This window comes from Heteronotia binoei, chromosome 6 (genome assembly GCF_032191835.1).
Source record: "Heteronotia binoei isolate CCM8104 ecotype False Entrance Well chromosome 6, APGP_CSIRO_Hbin_v1, whole genome shotgun sequence".
Classification (NCBI taxonomy): domain Eukaryota; kingdom Metazoa; phylum Chordata; class Lepidosauria; order Squamata; family Gekkonidae; genus Heteronotia; species Heteronotia binoei.
The window spans coordinates 8009858-8019911 of NC_083228.1; the positions used below are offsets into that span (position 1 = coordinate 8009858).

General features: G+C 46.8%; 1 protein-coding gene across 1 annotated transcript; it reads right to left on the bottom strand.

The window, feature by feature from the left end:
* Window positions 1-582: 582 nt before the first annotated feature.
* GDF2 (growth differentiation factor 2) lies at window positions 583-7754 on the bottom strand. Its single transcript, XM_060240785.1, has 2 exons — window positions 7109-7754; window positions 583-1505 (listed from the first exon to the last, which is right to left on the bottom strand). Exons 1-2 carry the CDS (start codon window positions 7449-7451, stop codon window positions 583-585), a joined length of 1266 nt encoding a protein of 421 aa, XP_060096768.1. The 5' UTR covers window positions 7452-7754.
* Window positions 7755-10054: the final 2300 nt, after the last annotated feature.

Below are 10054 nucleotides of genomic sequence, written 5' to 3' on the forward strand. Positions count from 1 at the left end.
GATGAAAGAGAGGAGAGCCCCGGGTGAGCGAGGCCTGCTTGGGCTGGCTAGAGATCCAGCCAGCCCAAGCAGGCCTCGTTCACCTGGGATTCTCCTTGGCTGCCACTCCCCACAGTCAAAAGGCCAGCAAGCCCGCCACTGCCCAAAATCACATCAGAAGTGGAGAAAGGGTGGCGTGGGCTTCTCCAGGGGTTAATGAGGGCTGCTGGAGGTGTGGCAAAGCCCTTTGTGGATGGCTGCCCGCTCTCCTAATCCAGGGATTTTTATGCAGCTGCACCTACTATTCAATGGATGAGCTAGGTGGGGTTCAGGAGGTTCAGGAGATGTGCTCCTGTGAGCTCCTGCTGAATCTGAGGCCTGCTCAAAACAGACCCAAGGGATTTCTAATGTTAAGGCTGAACTAGGAAGTCAGCTGGGAATCCAACAGTTTCCGATTACTTACAAACCAGTGTCCTGCTAGAAAAGGTCCACACAAAACAAGCTGCATTTACATTTACTTGACCAATGTACAGATTTACAGCAAAGCCGAAAGACCCTCCCCCTCCCTTCTCAGAGAGGCCCACCCGCCCATCCACCCCACGACTACCTACAGCCACACTCGGCTACTTTCATCCCTTCATATTGGTACTTCAGCGTGGGGGTCCCAGCGTCATCGTTATAAAGCATGGAAATAGCGTCCAGTTTGGTTGGGACGCAGCAAGCTTTGGATGCTTTTTTGGGGTTCTTGTAGTGCACCAGGGTCTGAACGATGGCATGTTTGGTCGGCGTGACGTTATCCGTCAAAGGGAAGAAGCACCCCCCTTTGCACTCAAACGCCTCGTAATCTTGGGGGGCAATGATCCAATTCCAGCCGATCTCTTTGAAATTCACCTGGAGGGAGGTTCTCCGACAGTGGTTTAGTTCGACGCTACGTTTGCTTCTGGCAGAAGGATGATGGATTCCGTTGCCGGACGCTGTGTTGTGTTTGTGAAACGTGCTGTTGTTCTCTGCTAAATTCTTGCGCACGCTCTCCCGTTCGTGCACCATCATCTCCTGGAGTTCCATGCGGTTCTCCTTGATTCTGTTACTGGGGTCGTTGGAGAACACTATCAGCAAGGGCAAGTGGTGGGCGTCAGGCATGACGCTGAGACGCCACTTCTCACACGAGGGGTCATCCGGCACGTGACTGTCCACCCAAATCTCCAGCTGATCGCTGGCCTTCATTTTTTCTCTCCTGACCCATCTTTTCACGGTGGCAGAGACATCAAACATCACCCAGCCACATTCTTGGATATTTTTGGAGACCAGGAAGGGTTCGGTCCCTTTTGATTGGTCCCCATGATCTGTCCCCATGAGGACATCGTAAACTGTCACTTTTCCTTGAATGTGAGACACACAGGCTGTTTCCTCCCGGCAGGCGATGTGGATTCTTAGCTCAGCCCTGCTGACTTCTTCATACCGGGGGATGGAGATGTTGAATAGCAGGATGTATTTCCGGAGCAGATTCATTTCCAGTGAAGAAACATCTGCAATAGAACAGTTGGAAACACTTATCATCATGACCACCAATTATAGGAGAAGGACTGTGCAGTTAGCTGCGTATTGCATCAGAAAGTAGCTCTGGATGAGAGGACTCTCAGTTGGCAAATGATGTCAAATTTAAGATGAAATTCTGCTTCTGCCTACTCTGCTATTCTTACTCTGAGGTTTGGTCCCTGAACCCCCCAACCCCGATCACATGAAGTTCTTTTCTTCCTTCTATTCTTTATTATGCAATAGATTAACCTTTCAGGCTTCTGAATGTAGCAGCCTAAATAGTTCAGCCCAGGGCTTTTTTTGTAGCAAGAACTCCTTTGCATATTAGGCCACACCCTCCTGATGTAGCCAATCCTCTTGGAGCTTACAAGGCTCTTTGTACAGGGCCTACTGTAAGTTCCAGGAGGATTGGCTACATCAGGGGTGTGTGGCCTAATAGGCAAAGGAGGTCCTGCTAGAACTCCTTACAGGGCTCTTTGTACAGGGCCTACTGTAAGCTCCAGGAGGATTGGCTACATCAGGGGTGTGTGGCCTAATAGGCAAAGGAGGTCCTGCTAGAATTCCTTACAGGGCTCTTTGTACAGGGCCTACTGTAAGCTCCAGGAGGATTGGCTACATCAGGGGGTGTGGCCTAATAGGCAAAGGAGGTCCTGCTAGAATTCCTTACAGGGCTCTTCATACAGGGCCTACTGTAAGCTCCAGGAGGATTGGCTACATCAGGGGGTGTGGCCTAATAGGCAAAGGAGGTCCTGCTAGAATTCCTTACAGGGCTCTTCGTACAGGGCCTACTGGAAGCTCCAGGAGGATTGACTACATCAGGGGGTGTGGTCTAATATGCAAAGGAGCCCCTGCTACAAAAAAAAGCGCTGCGTCCAGCCTAGCCTGAACTTGTCAGAGGTTGGAAACGAAGCAGGATTGGCCATGATTAGTATGTGGTTGGGAGACCACCAGGGAAGTCCAAGGTTGCTATGCAGAGGCAAGCAATGGAAGACCACCTCTTGCATTGAAAAGGGTCACCAATAAGTTGGCTGGGACTTGACTGCAGCTAATTATTTATTATTATATTACTGCTTCTGATGCTGGGAGTTTTGAACTGGCTGTAAGTGATGCTTTCTCACGCCATGGACCTAATCGCATCCCCCCATGAGTTCCCCCTCCTGCTCAGCATCTACACTTCTTAGGCTCCACCCAACAGAGCTCCAGGAATTTCCCACCCCAGCGTTGGCTACCCTGACATCAGAAATCAGTCCCCCCCCCGGGGGGGGGGATGGCTGCTTTGTGGGAGTGTGAGCTCTCCGGCCTTACTGAGGTCTGTCTCTCCCCTTCCCAGATGGTGTCCTTGCCAGCCTCCTCCCTCAAGTATTTCCAGGACTTTCCCAGTGCTGAGTTGGCACCTCTCTCTGCTGCCCTCTTTCCCTCGTTGTTGGCTGGCGTTGTGGCCAACTCCTGGGGCTGCCGTTTCGACTCACCGCCACTCTTTCGGCATGTAGGTGAAAGATACACAGACCGTCGCAAGTAAAAAAATCACTAACGAAGTTTAAACACAAATTCATTCAGATATAAGAATGAATGGTAAAGGTACAGATTCATTAGAAAAGCTTCAGCTTTTCAAAAAAAATATTCAATAGTGGAATGAATTTCCATATTACGCTGTTTAAGCGTTGTTAGTCATTTTTTGACTTATGATGCTCTGTGTATCCCTCACCTATGTGCTCCTGCGTAACTCTCTCCCATTGCATATTGTCGCCACTCTTTGGGCTGCTGGACCAGTCTGACCACTGCTCTCTGTTGCCACCACTGGCCTGGAGTCCCAGCTGCTTCCCCATAGGTTTGCCATAGGAACACATAGGTTCCAGAGTGAATGTAAATCTAGAGTCCACTAGCGCTGGGGAAATAATCATCTTGATGCACTCAGTAGACAAGGTGCTAGCGATCCTCCCAGAATTAGGAAAAAAGTGACACGCTTCTGGTAAAAAAATAGGTGTGTTTCGGTAGGAAATGCCTTTCGTCCGACTAATAACGTGATTATTCTGGAACCAATGCTCAATTCTTTGTGGATACAAAGTATAGAAATCACTTTCACAAGGCTCAAAAGGTGCTCCTATGTGGCATGAACGCTGCGTTCTGTCAGCGATTGGATAATCCTGGAACCAGAGCTCAGCCAATGAAATTGCAGAAGTCTGGTCAATTACTCACAAGGCACTCACAGTTCTGTGGAACTTATGTGTTGTTCTTCTTAATGTATAAAGTGTATTTATCAAGTTGTTGTGCATCTCTTAGGAGTGGTCGTTACGCTGCATCGCAACCCTTTTTCATTATATAAAGTGATTCTTGTAAGCAACTAGTGTTCAGTGCTGAAGTAGTGATAGTAAAGAGCAAATATATATTAGTAACGTTGTGCACGGTTATCTCCAGGTCTCCCGCCTGGAGGGTGGCAGCCCTGTGGGACACAATTCTCAGTCTGTATCACAAAACAGGCCGCACATCTGGGCCTTGGTTGCTTGAGTCATCTGGAGTAATTTGCCCTGCACTCAGCTGCTTCTTAGGTAGTTTTATTTCTGCCGTTCAAGAGGGGAAGAGAGTCAGCGATGGGACTGTGCTTGTCAACCCCCAGGCGGTGGCTAGAGATCTCCAGGATTACAGAAGTCAGAGATCAGTTCCCCCGAAGAAAATGGCCGCCAGGGATGCCAGCCTCCAGGTGGGACCTGGGGATCCCTGAGCATTACTGCTCATCTCCAGACTACAGAGACCAGTTCCCCTGGAGGAAATGGATGCTTTGGAGGGTGGCGTCTGTGGCATTGCACTCCGCTGAAGCCCCTCCCCAGGTTCTGCCCCCAAATCTCCAGGAGTTTCCCAAACTAGATCTGGTGGCAACCTTACCACTCTGTTCCTTTCCCAGTGGCCAGGGGGACCTGAGAACCCAAGCTTTGGAAGATGAACTCTTTGGCATTGCACTGCACTGAGACCCACTCCCCAAATCCTCCCCTCCTCATAAGAACATAAGAGAAGCCATGTTAGATCAGGCCAATGGCCCATCCAGTCCAACACTCTGTGTCACACAGTGGCAAAAATTTTTTATGTATACACACACTCTGTGGCTAATAGCCACTGATGGACCTCTGCTCCATATTTTTTATCTAAACCCCTCTTGAAGGTGGCTATGCTTGTAGCTGCCACCACCTCCTGTGGCAGTGAATTCCACATGTTAATCACCCTTTGAGTGAAGAAGTACTTCCTTTTATCCGTTTTAACCTGTCTGCTCAGCAATTTCATCGAATGCCCACGAGTTCTTGTATTGTGAGAAAGGGAGAAAAGTACTTCTTTCTCTACTTTCTCCATCCCATGCATTATCTTGTAAACCTCTATCATGTCACCCCGCAGTCGACGTTTCTCCAAGCTAAAGAGTCCCAAGCGTTTCAACCTTTCTTCATAGGGAAAGTGTTCCAGCCCTTTAATCATTCTAGTTGCCCTTTTCTGGACTTTCTCCAATGCTATAATATCCTTTTTGAGGTGCGGCGACCAGAACTGCACACAGTACTCCAAATGAGACCGCACCATTGATTTATACAGGGGCATTATGATACTGGCTGCTTTGTTTTCAATTCCCTTCCCAATAATTCCCAGCATGGCGTTGGCCTTTTTTATTGCAAACGCACACTGTCTTGACATTTTCAGTGAGTTATCTACCACAACCCCAAGATCTCTCTCTTGGTCAGTCTCTGCCAGTTCACACCCCATCAACTTGTTCACACCCCATCAACAAGCTCCCCCCGCTCCCAGAATCTTCAAGAATTTCTCAGCCAAGAGATGGCAACCCAGCTTGGGCCCCCTCAGCCTCTCTGAGTCGAGAATCTCTTTCCGGTTGTGAGTTGCCTGAACCCTAAATAATAATAAGAGAGGGAACACAATGTCCTGCTCTTCCAACAGCTCAGGAAAGCTAAAGCTTAGGAAAGCTATCACTCAGTATGAGCTTAGCCTGGCCAAAGACGCTAAAAACAGCAAAAAAGGGTTCTTTTCTTATGTTCAGAGTAAGAAAAAGAGCAAGGACACGGTAGGCCCATTGCGAGGGCAAGAAAGTGAAATTGTAACAGGTGATGAAGAGAGGGCGGAACTGCTGAATTCCAACTTTCCCTCAGTCTTCTCTTCTGAGGGGAACGGTGCTCAATATGGCAAAAACAGAACACATAAGGAGGGTATGAAGTTCCAACCTAGGATCAGCATAGGGGTAGTACATAAACACCTAGTTTCCTTAAATGAAACTAAGTCCTCAGAGCCAAATGAATTGCATCCAAGGGTTCTAAAAGAGCTTGCAGATGTAATTTCTGAGCCTCTGGCTATTATTTTTGAGAATTCTTGGAGAACAGGAGAGGTGCCGGAAGATTGGAGGCGGGCGAATATTGTCCCCATCTTCAAGAAGGGGAAAAAAGACGATCCAGGTAAATACCGACCCGTCAGCTTGACGTCTATACCTGGAAAAGTTTTAGAACAAATCATCAAACAGTCGGTCCTGGAACATTTAGAAAGAATGGATGTGATTACTAAGAGCCAGCATGGGTTTCTCAAGAACAAGTCATGTCAGACTAACCTGATCTCTTTTTCTGAGAAAGTGACCACCTTCCTGGATCAGGGGAATGCTCTAGACATCGTTTATCTTGATTTCAGTAGGGCTTTTGATAAGGTTCCACATACTATCTTTGTTGACAAGTTGGTAAAATGTGGTTTGGATCCTGTTACCATTAGGTGGACCTGTCACTGGTTGACAGATCGCACCCAAAGAGTGCTTGTGAATGGTTCCTCATCCTCTTGGAGAGGCGTGACAAGTGGAGTGCCTCAAGGATCTGTCCTGGGGCCTGTTTTGTTCAACATCCTTATCAATGATTTGCATGAGGGAATAGAGGGAATGCTTATTAAATTTGCAGATGATACTAAATTGGGAAGGGTTGCAAACACAGAAGACAGAAACAGGATACAGGCTGACCTTGAAAACAGCCACCCTGGACTTCCTTGGTGGTCTCCCTTCCAAGTACTCACCAGGGCAGAACCTGCTTAGCTTCAGAGCTGATGAGAGCGGGGTAGCCTGAGCCATCCTTATAGGCAGTGTTTCTTCTAAGCTGAGTTCACGTGAGCGAGCTCACAGATTTTTAGCCTGCAGCTCACAGTTTTGTCTTAGCTCAGGAAGGAGGACCCCAGAGCACACGCATTGATGCAGGAGCTCACAACTTTTAAGGCCAGCAGCTCACGAAGTAGAATTTTTGCTCACAAGACTCCGCGGCTTAGGGGGAACATTGCTTATATGCACTTAAAGATAGAACAACTGAGATTGAGTAACACCAGAAATTTGGGTATTTACATCTAGATTCTTTACCTACATTTATCGCTTAGCTCCTCTACGGGGCCAAAACCATTCTGAGAAGCGAATTCTTCTGTTCAGCTCGGTACAGACATCAAATTTCTCCTTAAAACAAAATGCTCCTCTCCTATATACAGAAGCAGAAGCAGCAAATGCTGCTAAGAGAAAATCCATCACCGTTTCCAAGGGACGGGGATGTTCTCCTTGGGAAATCCTCATCTACGCATTTGAGACAACTCCTACCTTCGGGGTTGAAGCTGCGCACTATGTTGGAAATGGGGCTGGAAGACTTGTCCGCAGCGTATCTGTTGTACAAGTCGATCATGAACTGAGGCGGCTGCTCCTTGGCCTTCTCTTGAGAAGGGACTTCGGACAAGTTCAAACTCCTCAGGAAATCCGCTTTCAGATTCTCCAGGAAAGCTTTGAAGTTGAACTGACCTCCTTCCGCGTCCCCAAGATCACCGGCGTCTTTGTGAGCGTTTCCCTTCAAGAGTAACCTGCCTCGACTTAGCAAGGGTTTGCCATGTGCTAGGCGCAAGAGGGCATTCAGAAGGATCCAGGCGCCCCAAAAGTGCATTTTGCGCATGTTCAGTGGTCCCAAACAGGAAAGAACTGAGGAGGATCTGGGGGACTACACTTCTTGTCCGATGAGAGGCTGAAGGAAAAGCAGGGGACAGCGACGGCTGGCCACTGTGTCCGCTGAGGCTTTTTCCAGCTATGGCCCCTTGTGGGTCGTTGCGCAGATTGGTTGCACACTTGTCCTTATCTCGAGCCATTGATGTTACATTTCGGCCCCTTATCTATTCAGGCTCTCCGCTAATGAAGATTCTATAAACATCAGACAAACACACATGCCTGGTGGAAGCCCTCGGCATCCAGGAAAGAATCTGTCTCTGTCTCCGGGGTCATCATCGCTTGCTTAATTATGGTCCCTTTATTATTTCTTGCCAGCAAGACGCTGTATTTGAAAACAGCCTTGGTTGGGGGTAGGGTGGGGGGTCAAATATTTTGTCTTGGTTCTCACAGCAACCAAAGCCGGGATGAAAAATGAAGAACGTTCATCTTTTGGCAGATAAAGAAATAACACATTATCTGTTCTTAAATAACACATTATCTGTTCTTAATGTGTTACCCCAAATGCTCAACTCTTGAGCAGATGGAAAGAAAAACAGATCCTCCTGGTCTTTTAGGTGGCTCTTTAAAAAGAACAGGTGCCCGCAGGTTATGACAGCTCTGCCTACCTGAAGTTAATAGGAATCAAGGGTTTTTTGGGGGAGCAGGAACTCCTTGCCTATTAGGCCACACACCCCTGATGTAGCCAGTCCTCTTGGAGCTTACAAGGCTTTTAGTACAGGGCCTACTGTAAGCTCCAGGAGAATTGGCTACGTGAGTGGGGTGTGGCCTAATGTGCAAACCAGTTCCTGATGCAAAAGAAAGCCCTGATGGGAAATACTGTCACGTTCATGGGAAACACTGCTTCATAGGTGTGTGCAGTGGACGTAGTATGCGTAAGAGACGGAGCAGCTCTAGGAATTATTGCACATTTTTTATTATCAAAATGCAATAATCAGATCAGAAGTCATTTAAGAATTATTTAAAAACTATAAATCATTGCTATTTATTTTTAGTAAATAAGGCCACATTGCTCTTAACCCAGGAGCTATAGGACGTTTGAGTCCGGGGACACCTTAAAGACCAACGTCAGGGTGTAAGCGTTCGTGTCATCAGATGACACTTCATGTCATTTAACAGCTTGAAACTTGCCAAAGAAAATGATAACCATCTCTCCGGGATAAAGTTACATAGTCTGTGCTGAAAATTTCTGTTACGAGGGCAAATAAATCTCTGACTAATATATATATATAGTCTGTGCTGAAAATTTCTGTTACGAGGGAAAATAAATCTCTGACTTTATATATATATATATATATATATATATATATATATATATATATATATATATATATATATATATATATATATATATATATATATGTGCATCTCCTTCCTAGCTACATCTTTAGGGTTTCAGTTACCTCTTCTCATGATATCAAATGCTTCTACATATAGCACAGATGATATATCTCACTTTAAAAGCCAAAATCTGAGTATCAAAATGTGTGCATTTCTCTCTCTTTCTCTTGGGCTTTGACAGGCTTTTCTTTGGCTGCAAAAGGCAGCCCAAATACTAAGAAGCCAGACTCCTGTTTCAGCCTTTGGAGCAACATGTGGCCATATTTTCAAATTTTTGCTTACACAAAAAACAAACAAAAACCAGTAGGGGCTGCAATAAAATTTTTAGGCGCCATGGGATTTTGTCAAGATCTGCTGGACCTCACTGTATTGGACTGAACGCCATGAACGGGATTCCCTCACAGAATTTTCTTCCCTGTTTCTTCTCACTGCTGCCCACCTGACCACCACCCCCCTTCAATGCTGCCCCCAGGACTCAGGGGACTCTGTGGAATAGCAAAGGGTGCAAATGAAGGGGCTGCCCTGAGGGGGGAGAAATGGCCCCCGCTCCCACAGTTGTACCACAGCAGCTTTTCAGACAGTCTATGTATTCTATGTAACTGGCTACTAATGTTTTTTCCTGTCATTTCAGACAGACACGTTTTAGTAACCGGCTGTTAGCGGAATTAATTTACCTTCTCACACAATCCCGCTTCTGTCCCATTCAGAAAAGGTGCCTTAGCCAAATCCTTCCTTCCACTTTGCAATCACTGTGGGGCGTGCTGTGTAAAATGCCATATGGGGCTTCCTGAAATCTTCCCTTTATTAAAAAAACCCCATCCTATTGGAAGTGGCCCTAAAACAAGACTGTGGAAGCCAGGCATCCCAATGGTGGCGCTATTGTGCCGATTTGGAGTCTCATTTCAGCACCAGGGTGCTCTCAACGGAATGTCCCCCCCCCCCAAAAAAAAAGAACAAACCCTTTGAGGAAAACAAAACAAAACAATGGTTTGAAATGGCACAGCGCTTCAGGAATGGCTTATTACTGAAAGAAAAAGGACTGCGTGAAACCCCTGTCCAGAGGTAGCCAAACCTGCTTAACATAAGAGGCACATAGAATAAATGTCAATTTTTTGAGAGCTGTAAGATTTGAATGTCAGATGTTTGAGAGCCACCACGGAAGGAAAGGGAAGGAAGGGAGGAAGGGAGGAAGGAAGGAAGGAAGGAAGGAAGGAA

Bases quoted from the DNA above. Each gene is read 5' to 3' on its own strand.
- GDF2 (XM_060240785.1), bottom strand. From the start codon at position 7,451: ATGCGCAAAATGCACTTTTGGGGCGCCTGGATCCTTCTGAATGCCCTC. The intron at 1,506-7,108 runs GTAGGAGTTGTC...GTTCTATTGCAG, and splicing joins GCGCAGCTTCAACCCCGAAG to ATGTTTCTTCACTGGAAATG.